The sequence below is a fragment of the Ictalurus punctatus genome, chromosome 15 (genome assembly GCF_001660625.3).
Source record: "Ictalurus punctatus breed USDA103 chromosome 15, Coco_2.0, whole genome shotgun sequence".
Classification (NCBI taxonomy): domain Eukaryota; kingdom Metazoa; phylum Chordata; class Actinopteri; order Siluriformes; family Ictaluridae; genus Ictalurus; species Ictalurus punctatus.
In genome coordinates this window covers 2438146-2455245 of record NC_030430.2, presented here as the reverse complement: position 1 = coordinate 2455245, position 17100 = coordinate 2438146, and the positions used below count along the sequence as shown (strand labels likewise).

At 38.3% G+C, this 17100-nt stretch overlaps 2 protein-coding genes across 2 annotated transcripts; one reads left to right on the top strand and one right to left on the bottom strand.

Moving 5' to 3' along the window:
* irx7 (iroquois homeobox 7) lies at positions 1-2372 on the top strand. Its single transcript, XM_017486555.3, has 2 exons — positions 1-1333; positions 1558-2372. The coding sequence occupies exons 1-2, from the start codon at positions 1127-1129 to the stop codon at positions 2320-2322; spliced, it is 972 nt and encodes a 323-aa protein (XP_017342044.1). The 5' UTR covers positions 1-1126; the 3' UTR covers positions 2323-2372.
* Positions 2373-6929: 4557 nt separating this feature from the next.
* cd40 (CD40 molecule, TNF receptor superfamily member 5) lies at positions 6930-16856 on the bottom strand. The gene is made up of 9 exons (XM_017488088.3): positions 16701-16856; positions 13217-13298; positions 11728-11850; positions 11418-11561; positions 10078-10168; positions 9729-9787; positions 8081-8182; positions 7930-7961; positions 6930-7796 (listed from the first exon to the last, which is right to left on the bottom strand). Exons 1-9 carry the CDS (start codon positions 16749-16751, stop codon positions 7548-7550), a joined length of 933 nt encoding a protein of 310 aa, XP_017343577.1. The 5' UTR covers positions 16752-16856; the 3' UTR covers positions 6930-7547.
* Between the last annotated feature and the right edge of the window lie 244 nt (positions 16857-17100).

The following is a 17100-nucleotide window of genomic DNA, read 5'->3' as shown; positions in this document are numbered from 1 at the left end:
ACTATTATTATTGTTATTATTAGTAGTATTAATATTATTATTATTAGAATAAATAGTGTCAATATTTTCTTGCGCACGTTAGTGGGAATCACAGGCACGCACACACACACACACACACACACACACGGTAAAAATGACAACGTGACCACAAACAGCTTTACCTCATTTCAAGTAAAAGTTTGGAATAAACAGTGTTGCTCGTTGGAGCGTTGATCGTCGTCCCGTTTCCACAGGTTCATTACCCGCTGTTACCGCGTCACGTGCACGACTCTGATTTAGTGCCAGCTTGTTCCAAGGTGTCAGACGCGCCATGACACAGTGTTGTTAATCAAATTCCCATTAATCTCCAGTGTTGTCTCGCGTAGTCCTGCTCACACGGAGAGATGAAACAATCTCAGCATGACCCAGAAACAAAAAAGTTTATTCTAATTTGTTAATGTGAGGGATTTTTGTTTTTATTATTGTTGCGCGTTCCGATACTCAATAGTCTCATCATTGGTTGTGCTATTTGTGTTTTTCATGTTTTTATGTAGCTCCTTTGTTGTTGTTGTTGTTGTTGTTTAGTATTTCACAAGTTTATTTATTTTTATTTTATACAGGTATTAAATTGATTGAATTCTATATTAAATCATAACAGAAATGGACTCAGATGTTTGGTCTTTTTTGCGCATTATGCGCAGTTTAAGGAGAGATACATCGTGCACAAGCACTGCGCAGTGCATGGCTCAATATGCATGCTTAATACTTAGATTTAGATTTGTAACGCGCTGACCATTATCATCATCATCATCACCATCATCATCATCATCATCTAAAGGGTATCCTTTAAGAGAGCCTTATCTCCAATCATGTGAATTTCAAATGAGGCATTACTATTTATCTCTGCCACAATGCAGATCGCAGGCCTCAGATAAGTATCGTGTGTTTAATGGCTTTTTAGAGGCCGCTAAAAGGAACAGCGGAATTCTCCTTTGAAGGGATTTTAGTCCGAGTGAAAGCTCACGGCTTTTGGAATACAACTGTCAGTCATGTCACTCGGCCCCGCCCCTCGCTGCAGCTCCATCTATAAAGAGAGCCCGTGCGCTCAGAGAGAGATCACTCGAACTTTCATGCTCAGGTTTTAAGGATGCCTGCGTCTCCAACCGGATTTGGTCACTACTTTGTGGACAGAAACGTCTCCATGCCTGCTGGATATCAGATGCTGGGCTGTGCGCCGGGGGTCCAGCAGCCTCCTCCTCATCTTGCTGCCATGGCCGGGCTGCCTGTGCCTTTTTCAGGAATACCGGGATACACTTTCATTCCGTTCCCACATACCGGACACATGTCACACATGGTACGTACTATAAAGTTCAACTGCTTTCACGAACTGTAAACTGTGCATTTTCAAACTGATTTGCTATACACGTGTGCAAATGTGATTTAGGATTCATCTCCTTAAAGCAATATGTTACTGTGGCGCGTTAATTACGCACGGCGCAAATGCGCAAAAGGAAAGCGTCCCCAAACTGATGCATTGTCTGTTTTTTCTTTGTTTTTTTTTTTTTTGTTTTTTTCCAGGGGAGCTCATATGACCTGAAAGCCGCATCACCTTATCACCAGGCTCTGCTGAGCCGCGGCGGTGCGTATTTCTCTCCGTACAGACCGGTGGTCGCGGATGAGCCAGGACGCGTGGCCAAAGTAGCGAGCAGGGAAAGCACCGGCGCGCTGAAAGCCTGGCTCAGCGAGCACCTGAAGAACCCGTACCCCACCAAGGGCGAAAAGATCATGCTCGCCATCGTCACCAAGATGAGCCTGACGCAAGTGTCCACCTGGTTCGCCAACGCGCGTCGCCGCCTCAAGAAAGAGAACCGCGTCAGCTGGGCGTCCAAAGCCAAAAGCGATGAGGACGAGGAGGCTGATGAGAGCGAGGCAGAAGAAGATGAAGATGCCTCGCAGAAAGATCGATGCTCGGACGATGAGGTCGACATCGAGCCTCAGATTGTTGATGTTGAGGAGGAGTTGAGCGCAGGAGAGAGCGAGTCGCCGGAGCGCCTAACGGAGGGACTCGAGCAATCCAACGAGGATGACACTTCCGGCTCAGTAGCTGTTACTACCGGAAACAGCAAGGCTGGGAGTGAATCGGAGTGTAAAGAAAGTGCTAATGGACAGAAACCGAAAATCTGGTCTCTAGCAGAGACGGCCACTTCCGAAACTCCAGTAAAGAAGAGCAGTGAGCAGTGCCAAGATTTTAGCAAATGGTGGCCAAACTGGCCTTCCAGGAACAGCTACTTACCTGCCAGCTACTCTGCACACTTTCTTCCACAAAGTCAGTTAAACTGTTAATGCAGCTCATGCAAGGCAGATGTTTGCACTTTGGAACTGTTCTGGTAAAAGCTGACAAAAACTTTATATATATATATATATATATATATATATATATATATATATATATATATATATATATATATATATATAATTCTTCTTGTCATGGACCCTTTAGTCATAAAGTTTACAGTCAGGTTTAAACCCGATGCCTGGTTTAAAACCAGACGAGCTTGTAAATAATTGTAAATGTTTATTTTGTTGTACACATTGTAAATTATAAATGCCTTTACACGACTATGATGAATTATTTTTGCTAAAATAAAACATTTGGAATTGAAATACTGTGAAATGCCTTGTGTGTTTTTTTTTTTTTAAATCAAGTTTGAAAGTATTTTTAGTGAATGAAGATAAACACAGAACCCTGTCATATATTGTTATGCAATAACCTTTTCTAGAGGACAGAATAATCATAGGTCTATACCGACACCATTAAAAGCAGACCAGCTTTGAAAATTTTTGTCTTGCTAAATATTCCTATTCAATATTGTTGCAGAAACAGGCTTTAACGTCATCTCTTAAACCCTGGGGAGTTTAAAATGGAGGATATATATATATATATATATATATATATATATATATATATATATATATATATATATATATATATATATATATATATATTGCTTTCATGTTATGTGGGAAAACACAGCCATTAAGGGATTTGCATATCTAGTGTTGATCTGTTAAAACAATTCAGAGCAACAAGGATTAAGAACACAAACTGTTTCGTCTTGCTGGGTGATAATTCAGACCATTATCTGCTCTAAATCTGCCAGGCTGGTGACAGACCCCCCACCCCCCACCCCCCACCCCCTTATCTTTTCTTTTCTTTTTTCAACGGCAGACTTTAAAACTCATATCAAAGAAGAAGCAAGTGGAATTTATCCAGGCCGATGGGACACACCCATAATACATGTACTGCACCATACACACTGATTCTCACACATCTCTCATTCTCAACATTTATTGAAATAGCTACTATGATGAATTAAAAAAGCTATACTCTTGGAAATAAAGGTACCAAACATTGTTGCTGTGGTGGAACCATTAAAAGTGCATATTTATATCTTTAAATATAATTTAAATGAGGTTTTATATATATATATATATATATATATATATATATATATATATATATATATATATATATATATATATATATATATATACCCTAATGTGTTCAAGTGTGTTACTGTTCTTGCTAATTAAATGGTTAAGGACCTCTGATACCTTAAGTACCTTTAATGTTTTACTATGTATTTATTCTATGTATTTATGTATGTATATATTTCTATGTATTTATTCTATGTAATTACTATGTATTTATATAGTTTAATATATATACTATATATAGAATATATAGCTTTTAATGCTCTTATATTAAAGTTAAAGGATTTGCCAAACGCAATGTCTAAGGTAAAAGATACATAGTAAAGGCAGACGTGATGTACCTAAATGGTAGCACCCCAGCAACGAGGAAAAGTCTTTACTTCTGAGAGTGTATGGTGCAAAATAATACAAGCACTTGTGAATTAGCCTGCAATGTGCACGTTAAACGTGTCAGAAAGTTGCAGCTGGTTTTACAATGGATTTTTATCCGTCGGACTTTATAGTTTAATGTAATAGTTGCTGCAAGGATGCCCTTTAGCACACACCACACACATCAACAGGATTAACCCCCAGGAGAACCTAATTCTGTAGGGTTTTTTTTTTTTATCTTGAAGGAAGGGGGTGAAAGAAGACCTCTGCGATGTTAGTTATTCAGGTCTCCATGTAAATTCAAAGCCCTGTGGCCTGCTAATCCAGGGATAATGAGAAAACTCCTGGGTGCTAAAAAAGAGTGGGTTTGAAATGCACAAGCCCCCTTTGGCACTCGTGCATGGCAAACACACTGGGTTTGGAAATCTACCCTGGTCATGGCTTCTTACTGGTGGCCCAGATGAGGTGTAATCCTAATCTAAACAGGACTGCCAGAGGACCGGGGCTTTAAAAGGTGGGAAAATGTGGGGGACTCTGTTATGAAAAGGTCCTGCTGATCCCATCATATCATCATATATATATATATATAAACATTTTAATAAGTGTCCTAGTTTATGTTAATGAATAATTTTGTCATTCTGGTTATTCTGAATGCTTAGTAGATTACTGAGATTGTCATATTATCTCGAAGACATTTCACCACTCACCTGAGAACAGAATTCCAGCTACTTTGACCTCATCATGTTCATTCATCTTCAGTACTCACTTTATCCTAGGAAGGGTCACGGTGTGGATTTTATGAAATGCAACAACATTTGAACTAAATCGACGTTTAAAATGACGTTTATTGAATATATATTTTTCACAGTAATGCATTTATATTAAAAAGGTATAACACAATTTTCTTTACCTGCTAGCATTTAAATACTCAATAATTCATCTTCAGTAGACATTTTATCCTGGTCAGGGTCGTGCTGGATCCGGAGCTTATTCTGAGAAGGGGTCAGCTCAAGGACTCGATTTGAACTCAACATTCTGATCAGTAGCCCACATACTTTATTTAGGGAATGGGCCACCATTTTCCAAAATGTCAGCGGAGAACACAAACACAATCCCCAGCCGCCGGAAATGATGCAGTAGAAATTCTGACATTTAGGGAATTCGCATGGGTCAGCACAGCTGGAGCGGCTTAGACCTCACCTAGCTAGAGTACTGTACATTCAAAGTCCTGTACTTAATGTCAGGTATGAAATCAAGAACATCCTTAAAAATCTCCATTATGTAAATCTATTCAAATTCGTTTTAAATATATATATATATTTAAATATATGAATATATATACATACACACACAAAACTATATACACTACTATACAAAAGTCTTAGGCACCCCTTTAAAAAAAAAAGGAAATTTGTTTATTTGATGTCATTAATGTAAAAAGGAGCAATTTTACATATTAAAAAAACACAACAAAATAAAACAGAAAAACATTAATATGTCAGTGAAGAAAGTGACGTATCGACATAATACACCACTTTATATTCAAAATACAAAATAAAACCAAACCATAATGAAAGCTGGCCGAGATTATCTCCAAAAACAGAAGCAAGTGTGATAGTCAAAGTCTTCAGAATAACTGTGGCAGATTCTCCAAGATGCTTACAAAAGTATGTAAACACTGGCTGGTATGCAGAAGCAGATTTAGCACTAGGCAAAGGTAGGCCTTAAAACTGTAAATTATATACACAGCTGTGACCAAAAGTTTGCATACCCCTTGCAGAATCTGCAAAATCTGAATACAGTTAACAAAATAAGAGGGATCATAAAAATCCCATGTTATATAAACTTGTGAATGGGGCAATTTATTTTTGTTTATAAATTCATCTATTATCATGTCTTGTGGAATATATGTAAATATCTGTTATGTGAAATAGCTTCTTCCGGACAGGACTAAATAAAAAAAAAAAAACAACAACATGGGATTTTTACCGTCCCTCTTATTTGGTTAACAATATTTAGATTTAGCAGATTCTGCAAGGGGTGTGCAAACTTTTGAGCACAACGCTATTCAGGGTATATTAGAGGTATATAAAAAATCTAGGGAAATGTGTGCAATTGAATAGGATCCCAAATCACTAAATCTGCCCCTGCTGGTATGAACTGACATGAACTGTATGAAGTCAAAGAGTTGACTTTATTTAGTTTTTCCTAAAATAAACTTTGGCGCTCTAGCCGAAGAGTTCCTCCGCGTCTAATAGACCAACCTGTTTAGGTATACCTGTTTAGAAAGACTCAGAAGTGTTCCTGTCTAATCGTATTCCTGCTGTTTCATTTAACATGGCATACTTAGCACCACATGCAGTTTTGCACACAGCCTGTGATTTTGAACAGCACTCTCATGTGGACAACTCACATAGTTACACAACAGTCTGCCTCTATAGCACACACTGGGCATGCTCCCAAATTTGATGAGTTGTCCCACTGTACCAGAACTGCGTACACACAAAATTGAGGGATTTGCCTTCTAATATCTGATGTAAATATGGATCAGTTCTGCCTTCTAAAACAAATATATAGGTCATGCATCTGTCAAATGCAGCTGCTAAACTTCTGACCAAGTCATCTGATTTATTTCAACACCAATTCTGATTTATTTACACTGGCTTCCAATTACATTAGAATCCAGTTTAAGATTCTTGTGATTATATTTAGAGCCTGTTTCTCTCAACTATTGGCGCTATACAATGATATTAGGAATTCGAGGTCTTCTGATCAGGGATTGCTGGTTGTTGCTCGCTCTCATCTCAATACAAAAGGAGATTGGATTTATGGATGAAATCCCCTTGGAGTTATGATCTGTGGACACCTTTACAAAGCAGCTAAAGACCCATTTGGTTTAAACTTGCTTTTGCTTAAATATTGTACTTTTTTAAAAACAATATCGCATTTTTATTTGACTAAATATTTTATTGGGAAGCACTTTGTGACATCTGCTCTTCAAAGGTGCTACATTAATACAATTTACTTACTTACTTACTTACAAATACACTTTTAATGGATTTGTACAGGAATTAGAATGCCAGAGATGAACCAAACAATTGTTTATTTTACATAATAGCACGGTCTCGCCATGACTCTGCAATCAATGATTCTGATTGGCTGGAAGGTGTGCGCTCAAACCTTTCAACTGCCGGTGAAATTCAAGTGGAAAACTTAACACTTATGACATGCACACATCATTTCAAAACAATCTAAATTCAAATACAAATAAATCTGACACATTAACATCATATTTACAGCAATGGTAAAAAAAGGTAAAAAAAAACAAAACACCAACGAAATCCCAAAACAACCTAAACAGTAGTGCAACTCTGACTTATATCTGTAACTCTCATTCAAACTCATTCATTCTCATCTCATTCCAGCTGGGAGCTTACAAATGAACAGAGCATCATGCTATCGCTCCCTAAAGTCACTGTAAGTAGATCTATTTCAGTAGAGATACAAGTGGAAATTACCAGCTGTTTGCAAATGTGTGTTACATTAAGGTACTGCATGCTACACATTGTTATTATTATTATTATTATTATTTTTTTTACACATTATCGTGTTATATATTATTTTTTATATGTGAACAGAAGTTGGTAAGCAGTGTATGATGAGAAAATTCCAAGTTTGATGAGAAATTTCCAACATGTATCACTCTATGAAAAGCTTTCCGGCTCTGTTTCGGTCTCAGAAAGCAGTAAGGATTTACTGTGGTCTTGAATGACGGGCATTCCATTTTCAGAGATGCCTGGGCTTAAAGAACCTTCCAGTTTCAAAAGATCCTCAGTGTCCTCCTGGGGCTGGTTGCCAGGCGGCTTCGGTTGTCCATTTTCTACGTCCAACGCAGCGTTCTCTTGAGGCGGTGGAGGAGTATATTTGTTGTCCCAAAATGCACATGGCAGTAACTGGATAAGAATGGCAGATGTGTTAAAAAATGACAGCGGATGAAAATCACTGAATGAAAAATAGGTGCTATCTACAACATATTAAGCCTATGAAAAGTAAAGTAAAATAATTAAAAAAAAAAACGTTTAGTACCTTTTGCGCGAAGGTTACAGATCCTGTTTTGCCTGTTTTCAATGAAATAAGAATTTCAATTTAAATCACACACATTCCAATATCAAACGCATCGATGATAAATGATATATTATAATTTATCTTTACAATTTAAAAGTTGTCTTTGCATTACCTTTTCTACAGAATATGAAGTATGCTACAACTCCCATAAGCACCAGCAGCACAATAATAACCACAGTTGTGACTAGGGCGCGAAATTTCTGATTCTGCACTTCTATAAAAAGAGAAAAAAGATATGCGTCAAGATTTCCTGTTTATAGATTTTCATTATTTCATTGGAAAAGAAAAAAAAAAGAAAGGAAATATGGTGAGAAAAAATTCACCTATACAGGTGCATCTCAAAAAAATGAGGATATCGTGGAAAAGTTACATTTTTTTCCGTAATTCAATTAAAAAAAATTAAAGTGAAATATTTCAGGCCTTTTTTTTTTGTTCTAATCTTTTTAATGATTACGGCTTACAGCTCACGGAAATCAAAAATCCAGTATCTCAAAATATTAGAATACAGAAATGAACTTATGAAAAGTATGATAATTTATGCACTGATACTCGGTCGGGGCTTTAATCCTTTTGCAGGAACTACTGCATCAGTGCAGCGTGGCATGGAGGCAATCAGCCTGTGGCACTGCTGAGGTGTTCTGGAAGTCCAGGTTGCTTTGATAGGGTCTGGTGTCTCTCGTAGATTCTCTACGGGGTTCGGGTCAGGCGAGTCAGCTGGACAATCAAGCACAGTAATACCACGGTCAGTAAACCAGTTGCTAGAAGTTTTGGCACTGTGGGCAGGTGCAGAGTCCTGCTGGAAAAGCTGGAAAAGCTCGTCAGCAGATGGAAGCATGAAGTTCTCTAAAATCTCCTGGTAGACGCTGCATCGACTCTCGACTTGAGAAAACACATGGGACCGACACCAGCAGATGACATGGCAACCCAAATCATCACCGACTGTGGGAACTTCACACTGGACTTCAAGCAGCTTGGATTCTGTTCCTCTCCACTCTTCCTCCAGACTCTGGAACCTTGATTTCCAAATGAAATGCAGCATTAACTTCCATCTTCCCCGTGATTGTCGTCGTGTACTGAACCAGACTGAGAGATTAAAGCCTCAGGAAACCTTTGTAGGAGTTTCGAGTTAATATGCTGATTAGAGTCTTCTACTCTAATTAGAGTCATCAGGACATTTCTGTATTATAAATTCTTTTGAGGAACTGGATTTTTGATTTCCATGAGCTGTAAGCAATAATCGACAAGATAAAAAAAAAAAAGGCTTGAAATATTTCACATTATGTGCATCTAGAATCTAGATTATATGAAAGTTCCACCTTTTGAATTGAATTACGGAAAAAAACGAACTTTTCCACGATATTCTAATTGTTTTTTTAGATGCACCTGTATAAAACCTTCACATATAAATGAACCATACGACACTGTTCTCCCACTTGCCCCAGTCTTTTGTCCAAAGGAAGATATTCATTAGTGGATCAGAGCTATAAATAAAATAGTTACAGTGAAAATCAGTGGTGGTTTCAGAATGACTTTCACCAGAGGGCTCAACTTGAAGTTCATTACATTCACACTGCAGCTGTGTGCTGTGTTGTGAAGTTTTAAGAAGAATGATCTATCATAAAGGAAGTGATACGTAATTAGAGACGTCTGTTATTTCCATGACTCTCGTCGGCCGCCTCTGCACTGACGTATGGTAACATTTGCTTTGCTACGTGGCCTAAACAAACCGTTGAGGGCATGATGTGTAGATGTGTACGTACCACAGATTCTGTCAGATGTGGCAGAGCCTGGTGCAACTTCCTTGGACTCTAAGGAACATCTGTATTATGGGAAACAGCAGGAAGGTATTGTGAACGTGAGAATGCCTGCCAACAAAGCTCGAGTCTAGTGGACAAAAGATTACCGTTGGAAAATGATTGTAAAAGTCAGTTAGTTAGTACGGGTGCACTACTGTATACTGGTGGTGTTTCACTGTAACCAGAATCATCACGTTACTTTTCTCAAGCATTACATAAGCCTGTGAGCTAAAGTGAAAAGATACATACATGAAACATGTAGTAATGAGCCAGAGATATGCAATATAGGTTTAAAAAAAAACTGTAAACATACTCTGTCCAAGGCATGCAGGTTAGAGCCGAGTCACGATTGGAAAATGTCCCATTAGGACAGGGTTCACACACTGTGTCTGACATTTGAGTACCTGTAAGGATCAAAACAAGGGCATAAGCTCTACTGTAACTTGATTTTGTTAATGCATCTCCAAGTAACAAATCCAAGTAATTGTACTCATAGGACGTTGTATTTGACAAAAAAAAAGAAGAGAATATTCAATACATTTCTGTAAACAAGTTTCTGTTTTTGCGGGGGTTTTTTTTCCCTCCTTTCGTGATGGACTTATGGGGCCCGCTATATTTTCACTGCTAATGTTTATTGACACTAAATTAAAACACTATTTAATTATTTTTTTTGTGTGTAGATTTTAGCATTTCTATTTTGTATATGCATTTGTGTTGAAAGCAAATGGCATTTTTGTCATGCAGAAGTTGTTCAGTTTGGGATCAGCATTTAAAACGACTTCTTCTTAGGGATGTTTATTGTTAGTATTTAATAATCTTTTCATGAGTACATTTCATACAATTAAAATTGAGCTTTAGTACAATAAAATTATAAAGCGTACTAAGAACTAAAATTGTTACATTTTTTAACAGAGTTTAGATAAGATTATTGTGGCTGCAAGAACAATTTTTTCACTCGCGCGTGCACGAGATTACGTGATGACGACTGTTTCCTATAGACACGTGCCTTTGTTTTGGTTTTGTTCTCTTCCTGTTCAGGCATTGGTTGATGTCCGAGGGTGTGTCATTATTGGTCCCAGCTGTCTGTATTCAAGCGTGATTATGTTTGTTATTTAAAGCCCTCGTGCTGCTGTGCACTTCGCGCAGTATTGAATGAATGTATAGGTGGATACGTTTAAGTATGCTACGTACGTGTTCGCCACCTTGATGCTAAGCGGTCGTGTTTTCGTGTCCTGTTCTTGTTCCACGCCTCGAATCTAGTTTCATGTTTAAACCTCGATTATCTCTTCCAGTCTAGACCGCGCTTCATGTTTATTGACTTCAGTTTGAGGATAAAGACTTTGATCTGCGCTTGCTTCCGTATATAGTCTCATTACGTAACAGTATCCACATGAGGCTATAAAACCACATGAGGCTATAAAATCTGTAAGTGAAGAAGGCTGTATGAAGCCAAGATTAGAACATGAGGATACTACTTAAATAAAATAAAAACTCATTCCAAATCAGGTCACAAATGAATTTGATAAAAATGTATTGCTTATTCAGCCTTTAATAATGAAAAAGGATTATACAATTACTATCAGAAGTTCTTAAAATATTATATGTCATTCAGGATGGCTCAGTTATATACGACTCCTTACGTAACGTACTTACCAGTGCTCCTCACTTTCTTGCCAGCTTGGCACACGGTGTTTCTCACACATGAAACACATTCAGTGTTGGTGCAGTGATGGTCAGGAAAACACACACATTGACTTAATTCTGTCTTGCTTTGGGTTGGCGTCTGCAAATTGAGGTCTGTTCAAAAGAGAAAGGGAAAATGAAAAGAATGAAAAATCATAAAAATATCTTTTGCTTTATTCAGCATCTGTATTAATATGACAGACAGATGCATAGCCAATGCGTCTTCCCTGACCACTATTGTGTGCATATTGATGAAATCTGTCGCAGAATTTAAACTTACGGCGGTCGCACGTTGGTTGGCGTTTGCACTGAGACTTAGTAGTGTAAGCATCCTGAAATTCCCCATCTGCACAATCCTGACACACTGGATCCTCACAGGCAGAGTTTTGTATCATCCTTTTACCTTGAAGACAGTTAGTATAATATGGTTATTCTACATATCCAAACAATCATGTGAAAAAATAAGTACACCCCATGGAAATGTTTTTTTTTTTTGTACATATTTGGACAAGCAAACATTTGATCTTCTTTGAAACAGTGTCTATTAATAAAGGTGATGCACTCTATCAAATGACACATAAAACTGACATTTTGTAGAAATGGTCACAATTTAAATGAATGAAAAACAGATCAGTCTCATGGAAAAAGTAAGTACACCCCCACATTATCACACCTTCAAATCCATAAAATTAGAACCAGGTGTTCAAGATCGGGTGCCAATGATTAGAACCTGCGTAGATTATTTATTATTTATTATTTATACCCCTCTCGTATCTAGTGTCTGGTGTTCCCTTTGCTATTGAGGTGTGTGGTGTCATCATGTCAAGATCTAAAGAGTTCTGTAAGACCTTCAGAAAAAGGTTGTGGATACCCATGAGTCTGGCAAGGGATTTAAAAAAGATCTCCAAATTATTTGAAATACGTCATTCCACTGTAAGGAGAATCCTCTACAAATGGCTCAGATTTCAAACGACTGCCAATTGGTCCAGGACCGGCCGTCCCAGAGAATTCAGCCCAAGAGCAGACCAACTGATGCAAAAAGAAGTCTCCAAGAACCCCAAAAGTTCATCACAGGATCTGCTAGTAAGTCTTGCAACTGTTAGTGTCAGAGTGCATGCTTCTACAATCAGAAAGAGATTGCACAGATTTGACCTGCATGGGAGGCGTGCCAGGAAAATGCCACTGCAAGACTGTAGTTTGCCATAATGTGCTCTGGACAGACGATTCAAAGATAGAGCTGTTGTAACAGCAGACATGTTTGGCGCAGACCAAAGACAGCTTTTCAGGCCTCAGGGACTGGACAGCTTGTATTCATTGATTCAATTATGAATTCTGCATCATATTAAAGAGTGCTTGAAGATAATGTGATGCCATCTATCTGAAGTTGAAGTTGAACCAAAAGTGGATCTTTTAACAGGATAATGATCCTAAGCACACTAAAAAATCCACCAAGGAACGGCTCAAAGAGAAGAAACGCAGGGTTATGGAACGGCCGAGTCAAAGCCCGGATGGGAATCCCATTGAAATGTTGTGGGGGGATTTGAAACGTGCAGCACATACAAGAAAACCCTCAAACGTCTTGCAACTGAAAGAATACTGCATGGAAGAGTGGACAAAAATTCCAGCGAGCCTGGTGGACAATTATGCGAAACGCCTACAAGACGTTATTTCTACTAAAGGGGGCAATACTAGCTTCGGAGGCTTACTTATTTTCTTTTTTTTTTGTGTGTGTGCACGATAAAAAAAAAAGACCAGAAATTGAATCCTACCTGGCCCACATTTCTTGCAGCACTTATTATCCTTTATGTACCCCGTCTCCAAATCGCAGGACTCGGCGACAACAGACAAAACCTATAAAAAAAAAAAAGTCAAGGAGAAAACTTTGATATCATCTCATCAACATACACATATGCACTAGGACAAAATGTCATTCTTCCAGGATCAAAATTCAACATAATTCAGGGGCTTATTTATGCAGGACTATACAGTTGTTGTGTAAACAAGAGAAATGCACAAACAAGAACAAGAAACAAATACATAACACAATATATATATATATATTTCCTGTGAAACACCCCCACAAAAGCACTGAATCACTTCCTCTAACATCTAACAAGAACAGAGACGTATGCAAGTGGACTTCTCTATTCGATTCAGACCACAGTGCTTACAATAAGCTTAATTAAATCCACAGCACTGCGGAACATTGGTTGTGTGTTCCTGTAACAAGTTTTGTGTTGATTAATATATATGTTTGGGATCATTATCCTAAAGAAAGATCGATTTATGGCCAAGTCTTAACATCCTGGCAGAGGCAACCAGTGTTTGGATTAAGATATTCTCATATGTAGTAGATCTCATGGTCTTCACAAGATCCCTTTGACCATTAGGTGCAAAACAGTCCTAAAGAATCAACAATCCACCACCATATCACAGTGGATTACCTCGTGTGCTTTCCTTGTTTGCCGTCTCACTTTTCCTACCAAACACGCAGCAGGTGTGCACAGCCAAAAACCACAGCCATAAATAAACTTATTTATTATGGCCCTAAATGTGGTTAGCTTTTTTTTATACATTACATTGAAGACTCTTACTTAATTACATTTCAAAGAGAAAAAAAAAAAGCTTGCTTTTTAATTCTGGGCATTTTTATTTAGATATTCAAAATACTCATCATGAATCTTGTATAAGCCACCAGACTGCAGTGTTAGTCTTGATGATGAGCGCTAACCTTGCCTCCGCTCAGTAAACTGTTTCGACATGCTGAAGTAAGCAAAGACGTATTATAAAGAAGCATCTCCTAATGCCAGGTTAGACTAGTGTCGACTGCAGCAGATTACACAGTTAGCTAGGCAGCAAGTGATATTCTAGCAAATGGTGGTTATTTAGAAGATATTTTACATCTGATTAATTCATTAGCACGCTAGGTAGTGTTCGTCATGCATACGATCAGTATAAGTAGTGAGATTGAGTGATATTTCACACAAAATAGTGTGAAATGGTAGTAGTTGCTTTAAAATGAAAATCATCATTCGACTGTTTTAGCAGTAGTAGCAGTCGACATTTTGCAGATGAAAACACGATATTAATTTAGGTAAAAACATTTGCTTTTTTTTTTTTTTACATTTACTTAGTTTGCTAAACTTTTTAATTAAAAAAAAAACCTTAAAAATGGCAACTTTTTGACGTTTTGCTTGAGCACAGCTTTGGCTGAATACTTCCACCTTTATTTGAATAAGATTTTGCATATATTATATACAAAATTTTATATAATTTCACATAGAATCAATATTGTTTCAAACGTGAGACACTGTTGAAAATATTACTTTTTCTGTCACTTTTTAAATAAATGAATACGATATCATAAGAAGCCTAAAGTTGCCCTTACACTATTCAAAAGCAAAAATCCAGAAACACCAAGGACAAGTAGAATGACACTTCTTAGAATATCTACTTATCGGACCGGATACTTCACTGTCAAAGGAGGACACTTAGTTTCTTTACTCTGAATATCAGGAGAGATGCTTGGAATTTATGAAGCATTTTCCTCATATATTATGCTTGTAACATACATGAACATAAGCAAAAATCATTTTTGCGCAACAGGGGTGTGATCTTTAATAAAATATTTATCATGGCCCTTGACTGTACTCTGAAGGGTACTTTTTCTTTTTTTGGGGGGGACATTCCATGCCCTTGCTATCAGCCTAAAGTGTAGTATCAACTCCTCCTCACTCCACTGAAATATAGCACAGGATCAATGCAAGTATACATGATTTTTTTTCTATTCACGGATGTAGCCTAAATCACAGAGAGGAAAAAGTACTGCGAACTTATACTTAGGGTGAATATTGGTAAAGTGAGACACTTAAGCTTGAATCTCTGTATTTTAACATAGACATACAGTACTTCATTGCAATACTGAGTTCATCCTTGGGAAGTAAAGGGTAAACTGATCACGGTGTGCGACGTCACTTTCGGTCACTTCTTTTCCGTAAGTATCGTGTACTATCTGTCCACCCGTTTTCTGTACACAGGGTCGCGTGGAGCCTATCCCAGGGGACTCGAGGTGGGGGACACCGTGGACGGGGTGCCAACCCATCGCAGTATTGTGTACATCATTATTTTATACATAACTTCTTCTTTTGTTATTTTTATTAAAGCATTCACCTAGGCTAAATCCTAGGTGAGTGAAACCCTCATCAAATTACTTGAATGACTCGGATGTCCCAGTTTACCAATATACTATTGCTAAAGTGGGGCAGAAGAGGTGGGGGGTGGGGGGATGCTCCCAGTACAAACAATAGAAATATTTTCAAATGAATTCATAGATTTTTCTGCTGCACTTTTACATTGCACAGTCATGTGTGTAGCGTTTGCAAACCCTTATTCAAATCTCTGTCATTTCACTTCCCATTGATTTACAGGACGCATGCCACGCCCACCACCGAAAGTGGTGACGTCACAGACCCAGCGCGTGATCCGTTTACCCCTTCCCTTCCCAGGGATGAACTCTGAACTACAGTGCTCTATATCAGTCTTATACAGAGGCTCAAGCTTAAGTGTCCCACTTTACCAGTAGTTACCCTAAATATAATGTCTCAGTACTTTTTTCAGTCCCTGGTGATTTATAAACAAACAAACAAACAAACAAACAAACCGATATCATGTGTACTGTGCACAGTTGTTCATTTATAGATCACTTGCATTGAGCCTATGAAAATAATACAACAGCTGTGAACCAGCTAAACCGCATTAGCTTGTATGTGTGTGTGTGTGTGTGTGTGTGTGTTGCCCCCCGTACATCAACGGAAAGTCCCCAAAACTCTCAGACACCAGTGTGTACAGAAATCATAAACAACCGCAAGCCCTAGTAGCGCGCTCTCTCTCTCTCTCTCTCTCTCTCTCTCTCTCTCTCTCTCTCTCAAAACAACCGAACCGTTTAATAGCATTAATAAGAGCTAATATGGCTAATACGGGTGCTGAGGTCTGAAGCCACAGACAGATAAAGATAAACTCCACTTCAGTAGATCCTACGTCGCAAAAACGAAACCGAAAGTGCGAGAGGTCTGTCTCTGTGCACCGTCATTAACTGTAATTAAACAATACGCACCCTCTTCTATACTGTAAATATAAACAATTCGTCCTCAATAACAGCATGTGACTATTATAATTCTGAGAAACAAACCATTCAGACACTGTGCAGTCTAAATAAGTGCTAATAATAATGCTCACTAGTAAACAGGTACTTACCAAAACAATAAAAACGCTTCGAAGAAGCATCTTTGCTCTTCTTTGTGGCATTGATGTGACCTGAAAGCAGCCGAAGGTACGACGAAGGCAAACCGAGACAGTTATGAGCAAAACCCCTTTCGGTATGGTTCAGTTAAGACGTTATGGACACGCCCCTTGTTGACTCTGAAGGGGATTTCTGCACCCCTCCCTGCTGAGACCACGTGACTCTTTCCCACAACTCTCCTCATTCCCAGAAAGCAGCTCTGGTTAGGTTCTGTGTGGAGATTAGCATTTTCTTCCCCTCTGCCTGAGAATTTCTCGGCTTTCTACCTAACTACCAGAAAACATGCGGTAGATTGCGTACTGGCTCAGAGTGGCTACTCTGAATTTACACAAAGTGTGTGCATGTTGGCCCAGC

Bases quoted from the DNA above. Each gene is read 5' to 3' on its own strand.
- cd40 (XM_017488088.3), bottom strand. From the start codon at position 16,751: ATGCCACAAAGAAGAGCAAAGATGCTTCTTCGAAGCGTTTTTATTGTT. The intron at 13,299-16,700 runs GTAAGTACCTGT...TTTTTTTTATAG, and splicing joins GAAGCGTTTTTATTGTTTTG to GTTTTGTCTGTTGTCGCCGA. The intron at 7,797-7,929 runs GTACTAAACGTT...ATTCTTATCCAG, and splicing joins CTGTAACCTTCGCGCAAAAG to TTACTGCCATGTGCATTTTG.
- irx7 (XM_017486555.3), top strand. From the start codon at position 1,127: ATGCCTGCGTCTCCAACCGGATTTGGTCACTACTTTGTGGACAGAAAC. The intron at 1,334-1,557 runs GTACGTACTATA...GTTTTTTTCCAG, and splicing joins CCGGACACATGTCACACATG to GGGAGCTCATATGACCTGAA.